This window comes from Danio rerio, chromosome 19, assembly GCF_052040795.2.
Source record: "Danio rerio strain M-AB ecotype USA chromosome 19, GRCz13ab, whole genome shotgun sequence".
Classification (NCBI taxonomy): Eukaryota; Metazoa; Chordata; class Actinopteri; order Cypriniformes; family Danionidae; genus Danio; species Danio rerio.
In genome coordinates, this window is record NC_141039.2 from 42,744,665 (window position 1) to 42,769,139 (window position 24,475).

Here is a 24,475-nt window from a genome sequence, read left to right on the forward strand (position 1 = left end):
CTGTATTTTATGCAGTGTTTTATTTTTTATACAGTCTGCTTTTTTGTCCATCATTAATTTCAATTTGAATTATTTACCTATTATATTATATTATATTATATTATATTATATTATATTATATTATATTATATTATATTATATTATATTATATTTTGCAATGTTTTAGCTATTTTTTATTTTTAAGGCAACTTTTTTTGCTCATTACATGAGTTTTATTGAGTATTTGACAATATTATTTATATATTTATTTATTTATTTTTGTGCACAGTTATTATTTTATAAAATAAAATAGATTTTGCAGTGTTTTGTTTTGTTAATGTACTATTGCTTTTGTAAAAAATTTACCTTTATTTGCATTTTTGTTTATTTATATACCTATTTATTGGTTTCATGCAATGTTTTATTTAGTTTTATACATTGTTTTACTTTCATTTGAACACATTTTATTATTTTATATCCATGCAGTATTTTTAGCTATATATATATTTTTTTTTTCTATCTTTTCTCCTCTCTTCTATCTGTCAGGATGTGGTGTCTGTTCTGAAGTCTGTTCTGCCACAAATATCAGCTTGGTGATTGTAATTGGATATCATGCAGCCTGGCATACATCCCTTTTTTACATATAGACTTTCTTCCCTCTTCTTCTTTCATTCCTTTCCCTCCCTCCTCATCTTTTTATCTGGTCTCATCACTCACACATCACCAGAACCGAAGAGTGCCCTGAATCACTGTGAATTAGCTATTTCTGTCGCAGCTCATTATGAATGTGCTTGCTTGTCTTTCAGCTCAAAATCAGTTTAGGTTCATCAGTGATTTAAAGTGCAGATTTTCATGGCCCTTGTAATTATACGTTTTAAGATTGTAGAATGAGGATTTTAAGTTTTTCATCTTATAAACACTGTTAAATTGGTGTTTGTTTGCCCAATTATATATATATATATATATATATATATATATATATATATATATATATATATATATATATATATATATATATATATATATATATATATATTAATGTCGTTAATATTAATGTTATATTAATTTAATTTTAATGTTATAGTAATTTACTTTTATTATTTTATTTTATGCAGATGTTTAATGCAGTATTTAATTTTATTTTTAAGCAAAATATATTGTACAGTATGTACTATTTTATTTAGCTTTTAATTCAGTTATGTATTTTTTGAGCAATGAAATTGTTTTATTTAATTCAATATTATTATTTTTTTGAATTTGCAGAATTTTACCAAAGACAATGTTTTTTCTTTCAATGCAATTTTTTTTTTTTCAAATTCAGTATTATTTTTTCATGCAGCTCCATTTTTATACTGGATTTTAAGCAATATTTTATATTTATAATAATTTATTTACAATAATTTCCACCAAACCTGTTGGTTCGGAGGTCTACAGGGTCAAAACACATGGCTGGGCTGCTATAGCCAAACCTTTAGTCACTCATACCAATGCCAAACATCGGTTTCAATAGTGCCATCAGCAAAAATCTTGGGGTATAGACATATATTCTTCTCTGATGAGTCCACTTTCACTGTCTTTCTCATTTCTGGGAGAGTAACAGTGTGGAGAAGCCCCAAAGAAAAGTACCACCCAGATTGTTGCATGCCCATAGTGAAGCATGGGGGTGATCGTGATGGTTTTAGGGCTGCAATATCATGACATTCCCTAGGCCCAATACACATCACTGCCAAGGACTACCAAACCAAAATGGAGGACCATGTGTACTCAATGTTTCAAACTTTGCATCCTGAAGGCGTTGACGTGTATTAGGATTATAATGCACCAATACATATGACATAGGCTGGTGACAGAGTGGTTTGACACACATGAAAGTTGAACTCCCATGGCCTGCAAAGTGACCAGACCTAAATATTACTGAACCACTTTGGGGTTTTTTGCAGAAATGTTTTTCTCCACCAGCATCATGTGGTGACCTGGCCACTATTCTGCATAAAGAATGGCTCCAAATCCCTCTGGCTACTGTGTAGGACTTGTATCAGCTTCCCAAGACAAATCAACGCTGTATTGTCTGCAAAACGAGTCCCTCCGCCATACTAATGAATTATTGTGGTCGAAAACCAGGCATTTCCTTAATATTTACTTTTATATAAGTTTATGAGGTATTTGTTTATGTAATATTTCTTTCATACAGGTTTTGACTATTCATTTTATGCAGTTTTACTTTAAGCAATATGTTTGATTAGTTCTTGACATTCTAAACTGTATGAAATGAGTCGAGCATCACTGATCCTCATACAGTATGCGCTGTAATGTTTGCTGTTGATCTGTGCAGGAGCAGCTGGATGTGGCTCTGTCCAAAACCTGCAAGCACTTCGATGTTTCTCACTACACCAAAGTTCAGCTGGCGTATAAACTCCTGGGCAAGACGCAGGTGAGTCACGGCCGTCAGGACCTTGGCATTTGGGCTGATGTGGAATTGTCATTCAAATAACCGTGATTAAGCAGTTTTTTTTTGTGCGCAATGTAAACCAAACATGTGCACTGTACAAAGCTGTTTTTGCAGTAATAGTGATTTTCTTTGAGAATGATTTGGAGTGCACATAAAAATACTTTAGTAATTTATTGTAGATACTATAGTGTTTTGAACAATGCTATAGTGAATGGTATTATACAGTATATATTAGAGCATTTACAACCCTTTGTTAATGGATGCTGATTCATACTGTAGTTTAAACTATATTGAATGGATAAACTGCAGTAAATACTACAGTATAAGCATTTTTACTGCAGTAAACTGGGCTTTATTGTAGTATAATATGCCCCATAGTTGTAGAAAATGAGATTATTTGGTTTTTTGTTTGTTAGTTGTATTACCATAGCAATTATAAAACAACCACAACAGGTTATTACAAGTAATTTACTAGAGGTGTGAACCTATAGTGGTCTCACGGTTCGGTTACGATTATCATGCCTTCGATTCGGTTCAATTCGATATCTCGGTGCATCACGGTGCATTGACGATGCTTTCTATATACAGTGTTATATTTTAGGGGGGAGGCTATAACAAGCTGTCTGTATAAACACAGACACACAGCACCACACTGTCTTTCATTCAAACACATACACAAACATAGACAGCACCAAACAAACAAACACACACACACACACACACACACACTTAAGCCGTCGCAACAGGGAGAGCTCGCGCTGAGCGGAGCTAAAAAAAGAAAAAAAAGAAAGAAAAGAAGCACTTTTCCGACGGTCCCTTACTGGGAGCTCCTCTCAGCGCGAGCTGTCCCGGCTAAACATATTGCGAGGGCTTAAACAGAGCAGTGATCGTAATGTCGAGCGAAAAAAAGAAAGAAAGACAGCTGTAAAACATAACCAGCTTTGTCTTTTTGTAGGAAACACACTTTAGATCTTTATAGGGTAAGAGGTTTTTGAGTTATTGCCGTCTATAACTGAATGTGTGTCAGGAAAATCGAAAACAAAACCAACTGAACCGCGCCCCCCTGGAAATACAGCGCCCTTAGCATATGCCTATGGTACCTATGCAACGGGCCGGCTCTGAGTTGCCTGAGTGTTGTAAATACTCGCGCTCACCTCCCTCGCTACAGAGCGCATAGGAGATCAATGACGTCAGTACAAAATAACCGGTTATGATTATTACTGAACCGATACAGAATTGTCCGCGTCTGCATCGCGGTGCACCGAAGAAACAATTAATTTTGACACCCCTATAATTTACTATAATGTGGCTCCAAACATTCTATAGCAGGGGTTCTCAACAGGTTTGGCCTTGGGACCCACATTTTTACATGGTCATCAAGCCGCGACCCAAATTTTTAGGAACTTTAATACAATTTTAGGAATTATTATTAATTTGTATTCATTTGTTAGCATACACAAGTAGTGACAGATAAATCATAAGAAAATCACAGAGACTTACAAATAAACTATATTTTATTGCTGTATTTAACAAAATTTATCAAATTACAGAAATAATACAAAGTAAAAATGACAAATACTGTAAACAGTGGTTAGAGCAAGGAAAGGTTCAGTTACCATGAACTAAACTGAACTGTTAATAAAACATGTTGTCTGGTTTCTAAATGTCGTTTTAATTTAGAAGGTTTCGTGTTCTTTTGTGGGAGCACCTCTCTACATATGACACACTGAGGCTTTAAGTCTTTTTTGCCGTCAATATATGTAAATCCATACTTGACATATTCAGGGTTGTACTTGCGCTTCGACATATTTGTTGCTATAATTGAATAAAATTTCACATGTCAAACAGTATAGTTGTCGTGCACGCATTTCATGATAAAAATCCAAACAAGTAAAAATTTTTTCACTTTTGTTGTTTTTTTGACCACACACTCCGCGACCCTCAGAAAATGTTCCCGCAACCCACTATTGGGTCACGACCCACCAGTTGAGAAACTGCTCTAAAGTCTACTGTATATGTATTTCTACAGTTTTTCTCACACAACAGGGTAAATTAACTTTGTTTTTAGGCAGCTCTGGCCCTTGGAAAAATCTTGTTTGTATGTAAAAAGATTGTTCTGTATAATTTTTTATAGTATTTCTCATTTATTTTGTCCTTAAAAAACTGTGGTTGAAGCAAAACTTCGTACTGTTCATTTAGGTGCTTCTGCATTATGGATTTGAACTTTTTGCCAACTTTTTGGGTAAAATAATAATTGGTGCTGCAAAAACCGATGGCATTCCAGACGATGCTGAAAATGAAATCAATAAGCTGAGTCTCATTACAGACCGCACAGACTGGCCACTGTAGAGGGATCTGCAATAACGTATAATAAAAACAGAATACATCACATAAAATGAGTTATTACGAAAAATTAATTAAAACTCTACATAAAATAAACTTTGCTAATGCATAAAAATGTAAAATATTGTTTAAAAAAATACTACATTAAAAATAATTTGCAATATTGGTCATAAACTATTATTATTGTTGTTGATGTCATAAATAAATGTATTTATTATATTGGTTATAAAGTAATTATTGTTGTTGTTGACAACATAATAGTTTTAATAACTATAATAACTGATTTATTTTATCTTTCCCATGATGACAGTAAATAATATTTTACTAAATGTTTTTCAAGACTCCTCTATACTGCTTAAAGCGACATTTAAAGGCTTAACAAGGTTAATTAGGTTAACTAGGCAGGATAGGGTTATTAGGCAAGCTATTGTATAACGATGGTTTGTTCTGTAGACTATCAAAAAACAAATTAGAATAAAATATAGAGTTAAAAGGGGCTAGTAATTTGACCTTAAAATGGTTTTTAAGAAATTTAAAGCTGCTTTTATTCTAGCCGAAATAAAACAAATAAGACTCTCTCCAAAAGAAAACATATTATCAGACATACTGTGAAATTTTCCTTGCTGTGTTAAACATCATTTGGAAAGAAAAAAAGTAAATGAATAAAAAAAAAAAAAAAAAAAAAAATATATATATATATATATATATATATATATATATATATATATATATATATATATATGTATATGTATATGTAGTTGTATAGTATAATTTTTAATTGTTTGAAAACAAGTTGTAATGTCTGTTTGTTATGTGCAATATTTATTTTTAACCCTAATATTTTATTTTATTTTGTGCAATATTTAATTGTATTTATATGCAATATTATTGAATGCATAAAATTAAAATAAATCTGCATTTTAAAACAAATATTGCACAAAATAAATAGACATTACAACTTATTTTTAAATAATTAATTTACTCCAAGTAGTATTTTGTATCTGTGTCTGTGAGTATAATTATGCCAGTCTGTGTGTCCTGAGACGTCCCTGGCCTCATCTGAAAGAGTCTCCTCATGCCACTTTGATCAACAGAGCCTCTCGGGTACACGGCAGCTGCGCAGTGATTATTCATTCATACTTTCATACACACACACACACACACACACACACACACCTCTAAGAAGTTAATTTACTTGCAGTTTGCAGTCCAGAGTGTGACCGTTTCATCAGTGCTTACAGAGCGAGGCTGTTTAAGCCGATCAACTGGTAATTACCGAAGGACCGATTCCAAGATTTGTGTTTCATCCGCAACTCTTGAAACAGATTCTGCTTTTAAAGGAACACTCCACCTTTTATAAAATAGTCTCTTTTTACAACTTCCTTAGTTAAACAGTTGAGGTTTACAATTTTTTTAATCCTTCCGCCAATTTCCAGGTCTGCCAAGGAGCACTTTTAGCTTAGCTTAGCGTAGATCATTGAATCAGATTAGAATCTCATACAAAATAATTAAATAGTTAAAATAATTTTTCAGTTTAAAGGCACTTTTTATGGGAATAGGCTCATTTTACAACTTGCTTCAAGTTAGACAATTGAGGTATACTTTTTTTTAATCCTTTCAGCCGATTTTCACGTCTGTTTGGAGCAATTTAGCTTAGCTTAGCATAGATCATTGAATCAGATTAGACCATTAGCATCTTGTTTAAGTGAGTTTAGATTATTTTTCCATTAAAAGTGATTCTGTTGTCGTACAACATGTATTAAAGCTGACAGAAAAGTTGCTATTTTATAGGTTGCTATGACTAACTATACTCTCATTTTGGCGTAATCATCAAGGAACTTTTTTGCTGTACCATGAACCTGAAAATAGTTTTGAATTATCTTACACGAATGTCTTCATGGTTGCAAGTGTTTACTTTGGCTATATTGACAGACGTTTGCAAATTTTAAGATTTTTCATAATATAATTACTCCAGCAAGTTCCTTGATTAATACACTGGAATGAGCTTATACTTCCTAACCACATCAGCCTAGAAAATTGCAGCTTTTTATTTTCTGTTATTTTTAAACCACAATGTAGCAACAGAAGATCAAGCTTTAAATAGGAAAATTATCAAAGCATTTTTGAGTGAGATGCTAATGAGCTAATCAAATTCAATGATCTATGCTACGCTAAGCTAAAAGTGCTCCTGCCAGACCTGGAGATCGGCTGGATGGAAACTCAACTGCATGTTTCCCAATAGAAAGTTTCTTTAAGAGTTTTAGGGTCATACCTGCCTCGACAAATTATTAGGAGATTCATGACACTTAAACAGATCTCTGCAGAGAATTTGCAAAGATTTTTCATGATTCCAATTCTGTGTGTGTGTGTGTGTGTGTGTGTGTGTGTGTGTGTGTGTCTCTTTTTAAAATATTTCCCAAATGATGTTTAACAGAGCAAGTAAATTTTCACAGTATTTCCTATAATATTTTTTTCTTCTAGAGAAAGTCTTATTTCTTTAATTTCGACTAGAATAAAATGAGTTTTTAATTTTTTAAACAACATTTAAAGGGCAATGTTATTAGCCTCTTTAGGCTAATTTGTTTTTTGATAGTCTACAGAACAAACCATCGTTATACAATAACTTGCCTAATTACCCTAACCTGCCTAGTTAACCTAATTAACCTAGTTAAGCCTTTAAATGTCACTTTAAGCTGTATAGAAGTGTCTTGAAAAATATCTAGTAAAATATTATGTACTGTCATCATGGCAAAAATAAAATAAATCAGTTATTAGAGATGAGTTATTAAACTATTATGTTTAGAAATGTGTTGGAAAAAGCTGCTCTCTGTTGAACAGAAAATGAGGAAAAAATAAACAGGGGTGCTAATTATTATTATTATTCTGACTTCAGCTGCATATATATATATACTTTGTGTAATTTCGCCAGGCTGCTCTGTTGAAAAGTACAGAGACCAAACCCAAAATCAGAGTTGACTAAATATACTGCGCTACACAAAATTGAGATGAAACCTGAAAAGATGTGTGTCAATGTGATGATTTAGAAGCATTTTTGACATCAAGATGAAATGTTACATTTTACATTGTTGAAAAAGACACAGTTATTAAAAAAAAGTAATAAATAAAAAAAAAAAAAATATATATATATATATATATATATATATATATATATATATATATATATATATATATATATATATATATATATATATATATATAGATTTTTTGTGTGTATATATAGTCAGTGAAACATTTTTCAGTGTTTATTAAACTCATTTGCTCATTGTATGTTTTTTTTTAAAGTCTTTAAATTCAATATTAAGTCTTGAAGGGCAAATACTTAATTTTATTAATGGGGCATATAATTCAATAAATATAATTCAAAAGTTCATATAAAGAATAAAATTCAATAAACCAAAATCAATAGTTAATATTAAGCATAAAATTCAATAAATATGACAACAATTCCATAAAATTAACAGCTGCACTGGATAAAATAAATAGCACAGCCTTGTGTTAAATTTAAACAAGAACAAATATTCATCCTAAAACATTAATTAAATGTTATAGAAAGCAAACATTTTACTTTCTTAAGCATCAACATATTAGTGTTACAATATCGATTTATATTTTTGTGATTATATTTGTTTAAAAGTAATGTTTCAATAAATAATCTGCCAGATAGGACCTTATAATTCCAAGAGGAGATTACTTTTTTTAGAATTAGACGATTCTGTCTGCATTTGCCCTGTTTCTTTTACCCCAATTTGCAAATATAAGAGAATTTTGATGATTTAAATTTAGCATACATTTAGGGTCTCTGGCATGTTGATGTGTAAAAGAGAACTGTTACACGCATATTGTTTGCTATATGAAATGCCAAAACTTTGAAGATCAGTATCTCAAAACTATTCAATATGCAGACAGAACCTTATAATTCTAAGATAAATATTTTCTGAAGTGGTACTAGGTGTAAAAAGTGTAAGAACTACTGCCTTAAATAAATATAGTAAATTCAGTCAATCTTGTTTTTCAGTTGACTCCCAGGGCAACATATCCTCAGCTTTGATAACTATTTTGACTGTTTTGTAAATAATTTTTTTCTCACTCTACCTGCTTCTACATGTACTCTAGCAGCATCTCACTTAAATGGACTTTGCCATTTCCCCACCTCCAAACAAGCATTTTCTCACAGCTATGCGTATTTGATGACTCTAAAAGACGTCACTGGCGGATATTTCATCATAGATCCGACCTTGAAGTTCCAACATGCTTTTAGCGAGACGTTTGCTGACTCTGACGCTTCAAAGTTTTTAACCAAATCAAATGCAAACCTCGCTTCAGCATTTACGTCAGTGCCTTCAAACTGTCTGCAGAGGTGCTGTTCTTTCTGCCTGTTTTCCATGAACTCTGCAATTAGCCTAATGACAGCACGGCTAATTCTTCATCTTTTCATCTCCTCTTTTTGTTTTTCCTGTTTTTTTTTTATCTGGCTAATTGATGTAATTGCTCGTTTTTCTCAGCACATTTCATATATTTCCGTCACAGTTGTGTTGTTTCGATATTTTATTACTTATTGATGCTTTTAGTTTGGCTTTTTAGTTGATTATTTCTGTCAGCTATTTAATTTTCCTTTAGATATATTGGAATGTGGGTGGCACAGTGGCTTAGTGGCAGTCGCCTCATAGCAAGAAGGTTTCTGGTTCGAGTCCCGGCTGGGCCAGTTGGTATTTCTATGTGGAGTTTGCATGTTCTCCTTGTGTTGGCGTGAGTTTCCTCCGGGTGCTCCGGTTTCCCCAACAGTGACATGTGCTATACAGTAGGTCAACTGGATGAACTAAATTGGCTGTAGTGTATGAGTGTGTGTGCATCAGTGTGTATGGGTGTTTCCGCCAACTATGCTGGAATAGTTGGCGGTTCATTCCACTGTGGCGAACTCTGAAATAGAGACTAGGCCCAAAGGAAAATGAATGAATGAATGAATATTGGAATTCTCACCTGTCTGTGTTTGAACACACTGACCCGCTGGACGACGCAAATATCCTGATAGACGTCCTGAATGAGTTTGACCAAAGCTGAAAGATGGATTCGCTCATGGCTGAAGGAAAGCAGTGAAAGCGAGAGAGGGCAGAAGAATAATTAAGTTGTTGCAAAGCTGTTCCTTTTTCCCCTTTGGGAGCACATTTAGCTTCGGCATGTAGTTCAGTTATGATTCATCTCCTCTGAGAGTGTGAGCTGGGACCAGTGTTATCCAGAAGTTTTACCTTCAAACAGACCTCCTTCGGCAAGATTTTCTAAAATAATAAGCTTATAGTTTTCCAGTAAAATATATCAGAACATCCATGGAACAAAGAGCATTTTTATGTTTTTTCCCCAGAGTATATATTATATTTATTTCTTTTTTTAAATGTTATTTTGCATTTTATTTTTCTTTTAGTCTGTACTTTGTTTTATTTTAGTTTATATGTCTGTAATTATCATTAATGCTGCATTTACTTATTTTATTTAAGAGCGAAAAATTCATTTGGAGGATGTCGGCGCCAGTCGCCTAGTGGTTAGTGCGTCGACACATAGCACCAAGGTGCTCACGGCGACCCGAGTTTGATTCCCGGCTCGAGGTCCTTTGCCGATCCTTCCCCTGTCTCTGCTCCCCACACTTTCCTGTCTGTAAAAGATAAGATAATAAAGGTGAAAACCCCTACAAAAAAGTCATATGGAGGATTATTAAAAATTTTTTAAAAACGTTTTAACATTTTAAATGTTTAAATCATTTAAAAAACATTGTAACGTTTAAAATGTGATTATTCCTGTAATTTAAAACTGAATTTAAAATTTTCTGTCTTTAGCATCACATGATCCTTCATAAGTCACTTGAATATGCTGATATGCTTATAGAACATTTCGTATTATGACAGCTGAAATGGTTGTGTTTTCTTAAAGTCATGCTCTAAATATGAAAATGATCTCATCATTTACTCTCCCTCATGTGGTTTTAAACCTCTATGAGTTTCTATCTGTTGAACTCAAAAGAAGATGTTTGGAAGAATGCTATAGCTGCTGGCACCCATTGACTTCCATAGATTTTATTTATTTATTTCATCATTCACCACCTATCCACAGCTTTCAAAATATCTTATTTTGTGTCCAACAGAAGAAAGAAACACACATATCACTAAAAGAATTTTTGTGCATTTTTTTTTTTTTAAATGAGTAGAAAGTTCACAAAGTGTTGATTTGAAATGGATTGTTTGTAACATTAAAATGCTGGAAAAAAAGTATTCTACTAAAACTTTACTAAGCTAAGATTTGAAAGTCAGTACTTATGCATTGTGTATTTACATGTAAAGTTAAATGATCTTGTAAAAACCTTTAATAAACATTTTATTGAAAACAAGATAAAAAAAGGATCATTATATTTGTAAGTGATGACAGAATATAAATTCTTAAATGATCTATCCTTGCTTTTTTTTCTCACAAATGTTCATTTAAAAAAAAGTCAAAACTATTAACAGAGAAATTGAGAAATTTGCTACAGTATAATTTTTTTCTTCTGGAGAGTCTTATTTGTTTTATTTTGGCTTGAATAAAAGCATTTTTAATAAAAAAAATATTTAAAAAAACTCTTAGGGTATTATTATCAACCCCAATATTTTTTTCAACTGTCTACAGAACAAACTACTGCCGTACCAAGTTAATCTAATTAACCTAGTTAAGCCTTCAAATTGCACTTTAAGCTGAATACTAGTATCTTCAAAAATATGTAGTAAAATATTATGTACTATCAACATGACAAAGACAGTGATTATAAATTAGTTATTAAATCTATTATGTTTAGAAATGTGTTGGAAAAATATTTTCCATTAAAGGTTCCAGACACCCTGGAGTACTTTTTAGAGACTTTAACAGATTTGTGGTTGTTGAGCATCAAGTAAGATGACGTTAGCACCGGTAAGCTTTAATTGTGAGGGAAAACTGGATAACTCAAACTGACCAGAAATATCCTTCTTTCAGTTAATGTTAATTTTATTTAGGCTAAATTATTATTATTTTATTAAACAAACCAACACAATCTCATAGCAACTAGTTTTTTGGGTCTAAAGCATATAGCGGACTTAAGCACTTCACATTCCTTTAAATAATGTAGCCTAGTCATCTTTTTAATGATTAATGGACTTATAATGCCTTGTTTCATTGTTTCTCTTTATTTACAAGTAGCAGAGTATTTACAGCTAATATATAGTCTATTTCTGTCCGTTGGCATCCCGTCCCTTTGTGCCACCTGGCGGCATAGTTGCAAACTGCGGTCATACCTAAAAAACATGTTCTTTTTCCTTTAAAGCGGCGGCGGTAGATCGTGCGGCGGTAATGGTCACATTGAACTCACCTACTGTAGCACGAATCTGCTAGTGTAGTGATGATGCGTCGGTTTTGCATTATTTTTCATAGCTGAGTTTTCCTATCATATGAGAAGACTCTCCCTACTTAATTATTCATGAGAGCACATGTTTTCCAAAGGCAAGGCTTTCGCATGTTTGTTCCTTGTTATTCCCTGCTATGCTGTCAAGGCCGATACAGCAAAGCTGTTGGTTTGCAGCAAGCAATTTTGTCGGGAGAACTGTATGAGAATTGGAGAATGGCAAACTTTGTCTTTTATCAGTTGAGTTTGTTACCATTCAGACACATCACCTATCTGTGCTGCTATATTCGCCTATGTTTAAAATCTCCTGATTACTGGCAAGGCTAATGGTTGAAATAGACATGGAAAGAGACCTGCTGCACTGCTATCCACTGTGTCTGCAGTCAGACCCTCATTTATAGTGTTTATATAAGCATGATTATCTTTATAATGATATAACAAATTGTGCTTATGTGTACAGTATATGCAATTAGGATTACCGTGTAGCAGGGAATTAAATTAATTACTGTTTATTTAATTGCATTTTACCCTTGTAAACCTTACAATCACTGTTTGTGTCTTATTTTGTGAGCCGACTAACAGTTGTTCACTCGCCTCTTTTTTTCTCCTGCTCAGCTGGCTACACCCACTCCTCCCTCTGCTCGCAGTGCTCCACGCCCATCATAGAGCTTTTTTTTTAAATTCTGAGGTAGACTTTAAACAAAATTGAGGAAAGATATCAACCCAAGCTCATTCTGGAAACGTAGCCCCGCGGACATTTCTGGAGACCGCGATTTACGTGACCGGAGGAACGTAAGGCCGCGTTTAGTTTTTTTCGAGCGAATGCTGCGGGGCGGTGTGGCGCCGCTCCGCCTCTCCTCTTCGCGCTCGCCGGCCAAAGGCTCGCCTCCGAGTGGAGGGCTTTCCCGATGCAACCAGTTTGTCCGCTTAGCTCACAACGTTGCGTCAGCGAAGAGGAGGCCCCGGAGGAGGAGGAGCCAGCCGCGGGGACGACGACCAGGATCAAGTCCGAAATCCGGAAAATAAGGGCGAGAACGTGGCGGGATCCGAAAACGCAATTGAAATCTAAGACGAGGGCTTTTGCTTTTTTTTTTTTTCTCTGGACGGCTTTTGCGAACCGTTGCTCGGGTTTAGGGAAGGAGGAGGAGGAGGAGAAAGAAGAGGGCGGCTGAGTCGGCCGATCCGGCGGCTTTTCGAGCGAGAACGGCGCGGGTGCGAACGGTGCGCACTCCCGAGAGGTGCCCGAGACGCGAAAAAGCGTGCACAGCGGCCTCTCGCAGATCAGCGAAAACAAAAACCGCTCGAATACGTACCTCCCGGGACGTAAATCGCGGTCCGCAGAAACGTCCGCGGGGCTACGTTTCCACAATGAGCCGGGGTTGAAAGATATACAAGTTGGGCTAATAATTCTGACTTCAACTGTATATTGATTTTGCCAATTCAATGAAGGAGTGCAAGGATTTTATATGCATATTTCTTTATAACATGCAGTCTGATTCCCCTTTTTCCTCTGTCTCCACAGACGGCGATGGATCAGCTGCACATGCACTTCACCCAGGCCATCCACAACACCGTCTTCCAGGTGGTGCTGGGATACGTGGAACTCTGCGCCGGCAATGCAGACACCAAGTTCCAGAAGATGCAGTACAAAGACCTTTGCACGGTATGACCGCTCTCCATTCATACAGTGTCAAAGGATGTCCAAAAAAGAAAAAAAACACACTTCTAGAAGTCAATATAAGCCACATTCATCGCTCGAGCGTGAAATCATTGCTGGTTTTCATTCTCATTGTGCTCTAGACATGCGTAAAATAGGTTAGACTCCTGCCTTTGGAAATGGCGTGTATTTGTCGAACCGCGGTGAGAGGGATACGTGTTGTGCAGACGAACTCATTCATGAAGCAATTAATTCGAGTTAACAGGAAAAAAATTGGAGTCTCTGCCAAGCACCTTGTAGAGACTCTCTGTGTCTTCAGCCTGGATGCTAAAAATCCTCATTTGCATTTGTATGGAAGTATTGAACCCGTGGATCACCAATGAAACTGCAGTCGTCCATTATGGGTGATTTTATTACCGGATTATTGTTGGAGATTTTAAAATTGGTGTTAACACTTTACAATAAGGTTCATTAGTTAATGCATTTACAAACATTACAAACACTTGTACAGCATTTATTACTGATAATTGAACATTTACTAATGCATTATTAACATTTAACTCCATGCTTGTTAACATTAGTTAATGCACCAGGAGTTAACATGAACTAACAATGAACAACTGTATTTTCATTAACTAACGTTAACGAACATGAATAAATAATTTAGTAAATATATTGTTCATTGTTTTTTCATGTTAGCAAATGCATTAATTAACATTAACTAATGAACCTTATTGTAAAGTGTGACCGAATTGGTAAATAATATTAAAGGTCTTGTGAAGTGCTTTGAAATAGGGCTGTGCTTTTTGGGGAAAATATCTAATTGTTGTCTAATTTTTTTGCCAGATATTGCGATCGATTTGATTTGCGGTTTAATTTTGTAGCTTTAGCTTCTTACCCTTAAAATGCAGTGTGTGTAAGTTAAAAAAAGTAACTGAAAAGATACTAACTTATATTAGCAAACAACTCTGAGACTGTACTTAGCTGTTGCTTGCTACTAGACTGAGTGTCACTGGCAGTACCTTTAGTTGACTTTTTAGCAAGACTCTCCTCATATAGCCACCTGCGGTGCTTTTTTATGTGCTGGTTGTTGTATTTCCTTGTGCTGTGGCAATAATTCTGTGACAGCTCTTATGCTTGTTTCACACCCCAAGCACGAGCAAAGCATGAGAAAAGTGTGGGCAGCGTATGCGCAGCACGTATGAAGAGCAGAAACAGTGCAAAGGCTTTTGCTTTTCTTGTCAGCGGATCGGCAGCTTTTGTACTGATCAGTCTATCTCTGTCTGTCTATCTATTTATTAAAACACTTTTTAAAACTTTTCATCTGCACCAGAGCCCGCGCAGTGTCGCCATATTAACGTCTTTGTTGCTATATTTAGCAACTTTTCAGACTCCCTTAGCGACAGATTTTCAAAAAAGCCACTAGCGATAAATCTAGCGACTTTTTGGGGTGCTACTGGGTATTTTTATAGACTCTCATGTGTCCATACTGTACGGTCTCTACTCTTCTCAACAAACTGCGGGTGATACCATCGACCCCTCCCCACCTCAGAGCACTAGCAGGCGGCCTAGTCCTGGTACAGCGGTCTTTTCCCAACTGCAGGCTGAGAGCAGATCAATCCTCTGCATACCGACGGTAAATGGCAAAAAGTATATTAGAATTTCACTCACCTGGAAAATGGAGGCCACTTGAATGGTTTGTGACCACAATTAAGTGCACACAGCATGCCATTATATATCTAATAGACGTAAGAAATAATTTCAAAAGAAGGCATCTGACTGTGTAAAACCACATAAAACAAAACAAAAATACAATATATCTGCTTGTTAAGTCGTGACGTATGGAATACTGTTCCGGGTCCAACCTGCCGCTCATTTTAATGGAGAAAATATACGTTTCGTTTCATTCATTTCCTTTTCGGCTTAGTCCCTTTATTAATCCGGGGTCGCCACAGCGGAATGAACTGCCAACTTATCCAGCAAGTTTTTACGCAGCGGATGCCCTTCCAGCCGCTACCCGTCTCTGGGAAACATCCACACACACATTCACACACTCATTCACTACGGACAATTTAGCCTACCCAATTCACCTGTAACGCATGTCTTTGGACTGTGGGGGATATATATATATATATATATATATATATATATATATATATATATATATATATATATATATATATATATATATATTGCAATTGTGATTTTCAAAAGTAATACATTGCTTTGTAAATGTTTATTTTTACCATTTGATGAGTCTCCTTATTTAGTTTTGATAGAGTGCATGGACCCAGAAGCCGCTTCGCGTGACATCACACCTAACAAGCAAATATGCCGAGTTCAGCAGCTAATCAGCCGGAATCAGCTGAGGTGATGTAATGGCAACCAGTGAGATCTAGCTGTCACTCAAGTGGCCACACCCTTAATTATGCAGACTTTTTTTTTTTTTTTTTTTTTTACTATTTGAACTTTTTATAGATTTTTTCCTTTTTCAAATAATGCAGATGAATATCCAATATCCAGCATAAATAAATACAATAAATAAATAACACCATATCAGTTGCAAAAGTAAACCAAGGAAGAAGAGAAAAAAAAGGAAAGGGAGGGTTGCTAATATCTTAACCTTAATTTTTATTTTGTCTTGTTACGTGTTTACTAACATTGTTGGTTGCAGAAATTTAGAAATTTTCCCCATTTATTAAAATAAATTTAAATTCTTCCATGTAAACTATAGGAGAGTTTTTCAGAGGCTGCAACTCGTCCTAACTCTGAGATCCACTCGAAGATTGGAGGTCTACTAGAGGATTTCCAGTTTTTAACAATCACCCGTCTGCCTAGCATGATACAACCCTGTATCCACTGTGATTCAGTTTTATTCATGTGGCTTAAGGGACATGGGTCACCAAGTATATATAAGCTTGGGCAAAGGTCATACTTGGTCTGCAATATCTTTACAAGGTATTCATGGACCTCTCTCCAAAAATGTTGGACTTCTGGACATTGGCATAATACATGAAATAAGTCACCTATTTTATCTTGGCATCGCCATTAATTATGCAGACTTAATATAACTTAATAAAAATGAAACAGATGAGATCTAAAAAAAATCACCCCCTCTTAGTTGTCATGAATGGTAATATTAGCTATTTACCCCAAAATAGTTTTTTGTACCAGGCTGTAAACATCTTTTTTTCTGCGTTGGCCATTTTAACATTGGGCTCAATAGAAATGTGCTCTATTTTGGAGACAGGCCTAGCGGAATTTCGATGAATTGCAATTTCAGTTATTTCCATGTTAGCTTCACGATGGAGAGCGAGAGATTGCCGCTTGAGTAAAACCCCTATAATTTCTTTAGCAATAAATCATACCGAGTACCTTCTTCTGTTTATATTTCAGACCTCCGAACTGCATTTTTACCCCATTTTACCTTGTTTTATCCCCATCCGCTTTGTAGTAGTAGCGCAGGCTCCACTTACATATAATTCTATAATTGCTATGTGTATTGTTCTCCGCTTCTGCAGTTGAAGTGCGTGGAGCCTTTCAGCGACCCACTGTTGGCACAGAGCTCAGATAGTTGGCGTAGGCTTATCTGCACCTGGCTGTACTATATTCGAGTGTCAGAAGGGAATATTGTTGTTATCTGCTGAGCTGAGGAAAAGCAGAGCCCTTATGTTCAAGTTCAGATGGTCCTGTCAACGCATGTTTGCAGAGAGCTCAATTCCCTCAGCATTTAAGGCAGATAAGGGAATGATTTGGGATGGAAGCTTTGTTTTTTGCCCCTTTGTAATGTGAAGCAATTGTTTTATCGTACATGTTTTGTGGAACAGCCCACCACTGTGACACAATAAATTAGATAAACACCAGGGGCCTGTTTCAGTAAGGAGGTTCAAACAACTCAGAGTTTAAACTTGAACTCTGAGTTGATTTACCGAGAGATTAAAAACTCAGAGTTTTCGGTTTCAGAACAGCTGATCTGAGCTGGGTCAATCAACTTCGAGTAGACCAACTCAGAGTTAGGCGCGCACACCGTGACTTTAAAAAGGCATTATCAATGGAGCGCAGACATTACGAGTGACTATGGCAATATCTTATAAAAGAGATCACCATTTCTTTCTCCGGCTGAACTTGATGTTCTCATGCAAAGTTATAGCAAATATGAGGGTATATATTTGAAAAGAAGCAACCATTAGTGAAGAAGAGACAGTTAGCGTGGGAAAACAGCTGCTCAAGTTAATACCTAATTTAACTTTTTAAGTATTTAAATATTTAAGTATAATAAAATAAGTAATGTAATTTGTGACGTTTATATATTTTTTTCTAAACTTTCTTTTATACATGTATTAGTTTTAAATGATTTAACAGTGCACTTGTGTGTCTGCCTTTTTTATTGATCAAGTGATAGAGGTTAATATAACATTTAGAAGGTAAGCAGTACTAAAAATATTTTTTAGAAAGAATAATAATCCCATTAATCTAGTTACAGTGCATATCGAAGGTGAATTCAATTTAATTATTTATTAAAAAAGCATAAGCCATTCTAGTACAGTTCTTCTGTGTGTGACTAAAATGTAGGCAATAGCTATGTTTCCATCCAAATATATTACATAAATTTATGTGCAAAACTGGAATATTGCATAAAAGATGCGAATAAAATTCCATCCAACGAGTCAAAGAGAAAAAAATCGTCACTTTCTGATTAGACTGGCACCAAATATCAACAGTAAAAACAGAATTTACTGTGGTAGAAGAAGCTGCGTCAATTAATTCTTTATTTAGCCTAATTAATGTACTTGCGCCTCGAACACAATGAACACATGGGGGCGTCTGAAGCCATGAGACGCGGAGACTCTTGACACGCACCAGACGTTCGGAGGTAATTAATAATATACACTAATACTGAAACAGTTAAGGCATTTTAGAATGACTAAAACAATATTTAAGACATGTTACAGTGTGCCCAGCCTGCTGGTTTGTCCATTTACACACATTTTCATAATCATATGATCATGATCTTTTTTTTAATGTACATACTGTAATTTGTTCAGTAAAAGTGTTTCCATCGTAGTTTATGCGCACATTTTCTATCGAATAAAAGTTTATCCTACTCAGTTATGCGCGTTTTTTATGCATATTTTAAAAAGTTATGTGCATCATGACGTTTCTATCAATCGTTTTTATGCACGTATCCAAAATGAGCATTAAAATAGGTGGGTGGAAACGTAAGGCTAAGGCGAGAAATACCGCTTCATCTTTAAAAAAGGGGAGGAGACAGACAGAAACTCTGAGTTTAGAGAATAAAACCTGCTTCTGACCAGGTTAGATTCACAGAGTAAGTTACCACAGTAACTGACTCTGAGTTAAAGTTACCTCTCTTTCAGAAACAGGCTTGACTTACCCTGCTTTCTCGAGTTTAACAAACCTTCCATTTTGAAACGGAAAACCCAGAGTTTCTCTCATTTCAGGGTTAAAATACTCTGAGTTTTCATTTAACCTCCTTTCTGAAACAGGCCCCAGGTTGCAGAGTAAGTTTTGGGATAACAAAAACCAACAAATTTATCCAAAATAAGAATGAGTAATAATGATTAAATGAATAAAAGACACTTAATGAATATGTAAGAAAACCCCAAGCAATGTGATTAAGTACTCTCTACGGCCACTTTATTAGGTACACCTGTCCAACTGCTCGTTAACGCAAATTTCTAATCAGCCAATCACATGGCAGCAACTTAATGTATTTAGGCATGTAGACATGATGAAGACGATCTGCTGCAGTTCAAACGGAGCATCAGAATAGAGAAGAAAGGTGATTTAAGTGACTTTGAATGTGGCATGGTTGTTGGTGCCAGACGGGCTGGTCTGAGTATTTCAGAAACTGCTGATATACTGGGATTTTCACACACAACCATCTTTAGGGTATACAGAGAATGGTCAAAAAAAGAGAAAATATCTGTGTCTGAGATTGGCTGGCGATGTTTTCAATGTTTCATCAAGAAACTCTCACCTTTTTTTAGTCAAAATTAGTTTGCTGGCCAAAAGTCGGCCTATTAGGTAAGAGAGAAGAGTGAGTTGATCAGGTCCACTCTCTTATCTCTCAATTAGGTAAACGTTATTTCTGATTGCAAAGCCCAAATTTGAGGTTTGTAGTCTTACCTAAAGTCAATATTCTACCTCTTGAAATTTGTAGGAAAGTATAAAGTTAACCTTAAGGTCATAAGATCCTCCTCTAATCATTTGGTCATACTTGAGTTTATCAAAGAGTCCATATTTTACCTCCTGAAATGTGGAGAAAAGTGTAAAGGTAACCTTATGCCGAGTTCAGACTGCATGATATTCAAAGTAGTCGTGTCACAGATGTTTTCACACTGCATGACTATCTGGGCCAGCGTTTCGTCACTGCTTTGTTTACTTTGCAAGATGGATCGACGACAGGGACTTTCACATTGCATGACTTTACTATAGGAAGAATTGCGGACAACTTCGTCCAAACTACGTCTCACAGCCAAAAACACGTAGTATATCTTTTGTTGTTAACTACATAATGAGAAAGAAGCCTTTAATGGGGTAGAACATGTACATGTTTGGTCACCTGGGTTTAAAGGGAATTAGCCATTTCTCCTCAACGTTGATAATAAACTAGGCTAATTTCTTCCTGTATGAAACGTCAAAAAGACCCAGTTGCTCCTGAGTCCTGTCAAACCCCCACTAGTTTTTCCTCCATTTCGTGGGTCCAAATAAACCGAAAAAGAGCGCTTTTAACTTCTCCCCCAGCCTCCCGCTGGCCTGCAGCAGGTACACACACACGCACACACAAGTGAAAGCTGCTCTCTCATTGGCTGATGTTATTTTCAGTCAAAACTCAATTCACACGGCATGATTTGAATCGCCGACAGCTCCAGATATTTAGCATGCCAAATATCTCACAGGCATCGGCGACTCATCAGCGATTCTCTCAGATCGCATCTTTGAAAGTTCATACTGTGTGATTGCACGAGCAGTGATTTCCCTGTGATTTCAGGCATTTGTCGATGATTTCTCAAAACCTGTCGGCGAGCCAAAATCGGGGCTAAAATCACGCAGTTTGAACTAGGCATTAAGGTCATGAGACTCTAGTCCTTTGGTTATTTGTTCAACAAAGTGCAACAGAGTGCAACAGAGGAGAAAAATATAAAAATAACACGAATCTTACCTGTAAGAGGAGGCCTAATGTGATCATTTGTGTTAGCATTATGCATATTTCAAGCCCAAAGAAATGTATGAACGTGCTCTGTTCCTTTAAGACACAGACAAGGCTGTTTCTGCCAGAGGTTTTGGCTCAGCTGAAATCTTTTGATTTTCCTTTTCTTTAAATCATCACTTTGAAAATGCACACTAAAGACGACATGTCTATTTTCTCAATGAGACACTAGTCCTGCTCATTTCAGTTTTTCGTTCTGGGTGCAGTGCCCTCCAAACCCTCCAAGGAAAAAGAAAATGAATCCCTTTCATGGGGTTTGCCCCCAAGTCAGAATTTCTCCAGATTTTGTCTTTCCTGCTATCTCACGGCTAAATAAATATTGCAGATGATTTTTCTCTAGCACAATGCGTCATCCTTCTGGCTCTCCAAATTCTCCAGTCACCATAAAGTAAACACGACAAGAGCTATGCTAATGACAATCACTTCAATTCTGAACTTTGAACCACAGAATGGGAATTAAAATGCAGCGTAACTTGGAACGCTTCAAAGGTCACATCATAATGCAGAGTGTGACATGAATTTTACATGAAACTATCATTATCAGATCCCTTTAGAGATCTCTCTGTGGTCTGAATCGGAAGCAGGAACTCTGTTTGTGCACATCAACAAAGGTAAAACAAACGATAAAAGTTATGCTCTATCTCAGTCTGGGGTTGCTTATTGCTGACCCTGATTGTCAGTGTTATTTGTCATCAGTGTTGTTGAATGAGTCCCTCACGTGTAATTTGATAATGTCAAGTTGACATGACAAAGACAGGTTTTGATAATGTCAAAAATTGTTTCTATATTCTATATTTATTACCATATTGTCTATATTCTTGGCAGCATAAATAAATAAATAAAGACAATATTTACTATTAATGTTGCCATGAATATAGCCAATATGGTAATAATAAATAAATAAATAAATAAATAAATAAATAAATAAATAAATAAATAAATAAATAATTATCCATGTTGCCATGAATATAGCCAATATGGTAATAAATAGGAAATAAATAAATAAATAAATAAATAAATAAATAAATACAATATTTATCATCAATGTTGCCATGAATATAGCCAATATGGTATTAAATATGGAAAAAATTAACGAACCAACGAATGAACAAATAAATAAATTATTATCAAGGTTGCCATGAATATAGCCAATATGGTAATAAATAAGAAATAAATAAATAAATAAATAAATACAATGTTTATCATCAATGTTGCCATGAATATAGCCAATATGGTAATACATATAGAATGAATGAATGAATGAATGAATGAATGAATGAATGAATGAATGAAATATTTATTATTATTGTTGCCACGAATATAGCCAATATGGTAATGAATATGGAATGAATGAATGAATAAAATATTTATTATTAATGTTGTCATGAATATAGCTAATTCTGCGGAAATGGAATAAATAAATAAAAAGATAGATAGATAAATAAATAAATAAATAAATAAATAAATAAATAAATAAATAAATAAATAAATAAATAAATAAATAATTTATAACCAATGTTACTATTAAAGTATCCGATATGGTAATAAATATGAGATAGATAGATAGATAGATAGATAGATAGATAGATAGATAGATAGATAGATAGATAGATAGATAGATAGATAGATAGATAGATAGATAGATAGATAGATAGATAGATAGATAGATATGGAATTAATTAATGAATAAATCTAATATTTATTAACATTGTTGCCATCAATATACAAAATATGGCAATACATATGGAATAAATGAATGAAGAAACGAACGAATGAATGAATGAATAAATAAAATATTTATTACCAATGAATCCATGAATATAGCCAATATGGTAATAAATATCAAATGAATGAATGAATGAATGAATGAATGAATGAATGAATGAATGATTGAATTTTCAATGTTGCCGTGAATATAACCAATGCTGCTGATATTGAATTGATAAATATATAGATATATAGGTATATGATAGAAATATGGAATAAATAATGCCTTGTTTGTGCACATCAACAAAGGTAAAACAAATGCTAAAATTTGCACGCTCAGTCTCAGTCAGGGTTAGCTCATCGCTGACGCTGATTGTCAGTGTTATTTAACATCAGTGTTGTTGAATGAGTCCCTCACGTGCATTTTGGAGAGCTCTCTAGTGGATATTGACCTTGCAGCTGAACACAAGCACTGTATGAGTGTTCCAATCACATCACAATCTCTTTATCTCCCTCTACACCTCTAATTCTGCTGTCCATCTCGACAAAAGGTTATTCCCATGGATTTCAGTTTTGCATCTGCTCTTACGTTTTCATTGTTTAACAGGATGTTTATTGAAAACTAAGTGCATTTTAGTAGTTCAGGGTTGTACATTCAGTAACTGTAATTTGAACCGTTGTGGTTTATAATGTGATTGCTCCTCTGTTTTGGGTTGGACATGTCAGATAGCTTGTGCTTCAGTATCTCCAAGATTCCATTTTCACCTAGTGTTAAAGGGCTCCTTTTTGACCCTTTTTACAAGTTGTAAAAAAAGTCATTTGTGTCTCCAGAGTGTGTCTGTAAAGTTTCATACCCATTAGATCATTTATATTACCCTGTTGAAAATGTACATTTTTGGGTCAGATTTAATCTGCTGCAACTATCATGTCAATATAGACTGAAATCTCTGAGGAATATTTTTTCAGAAGCTTGTTGAATCTATGCCACGAAGGGTTAAGGCAGTTCTGAAGGCAAAATGGCTCCAATCTTGTAAAGTGTACCTAATAAAGTGGCCGTTAAGTGGAATTCGGTATGTGCTTAAAGATTCAATCAACCCATGATTCAATGGGATTCTCGATAATTCTCAATTCATGACCTCGTGACATAATAATAATAATTAATAATAATTCCTTACATTTATATTACGCTTTTCTGGGCACTCAAAGCGCTTTACACACAATTTGGGGGGGTGGGGGGTGGGGGGGAGATCTCCTCATCCACCACCAGTGTGCAGCATCCACCTGGATGACACGACGGCAGCCAGACCGCACACCAGCTGATTGGTGGAGAGGAGACAGTGATGAAACCAGTTGGAATATGGGTATGTTTAGGAGGCCATGATGGACAGAGGCCAGTGGGCAGATTTGGCCAGGATGCCGGGGTTAAATCCCTACTCTTTTCAAAGGACATCCCGGGATTTTTAACAACCACAGAGAGTCGGGACCTCGGTTTAACGTCTCATCACAGAGCAGTATAGTGTCCCTGTCACTATACTGGGGCATTAGGACCCACAAAGACCGCAAGTTGGGCGCCCCCTGCTGGCCTCACTAACACCTCTTCCGGCAGCAACCTAGCCTTCCCATGTGGTCTCCCATCCAGGTACTGACCGGGCACAGCCCTGCTTAGCTTCAGTGGGAGACCATGTGAGA

General features: G+C 35.3%; 1 protein-coding gene and 1 long non-coding RNA gene across 25 annotated transcripts in view; one reads left to right on the top strand and one right to left on the bottom strand.

Moving 5' to 3' along the window:
• Window positions 1-24,475, top strand: part of vps50 (VPS50 EARP/GARPII complex subunit) — a 305,358-nt gene that overhangs the window by 78,068 nt on the left and 202,815 nt on the right. For all 24 annotated transcript variants that reach the window (XR_015515668.2, XR_015515667.2, XR_015515669.2 and 21 more), the window contains 2 exon segments: window positions 2,312-2,410; window positions 13,711-13,851. Coding sequence is in view for 4 of the 24 variants with exons in the window: in NM_001365104.2 (NP_001352033.1) it covers window positions 2,312-2,410; window positions 13,711-13,851 (240 nt within the window). In the remaining 20 variants the exon portion in view is untranslated.
• Window positions 1,335-5,418, bottom strand: LOC147832637 (uncharacterized). Its single transcript, XR_015517155.2, has 3 exons — window positions 4,858-5,418; window positions 3,728-4,764; window positions 1,335-2,899 (listed from the first exon to the last, which is right to left on the bottom strand). It is a non-coding gene; the product is annotated as an uncharacterized LOC147832637 (long non-coding RNA).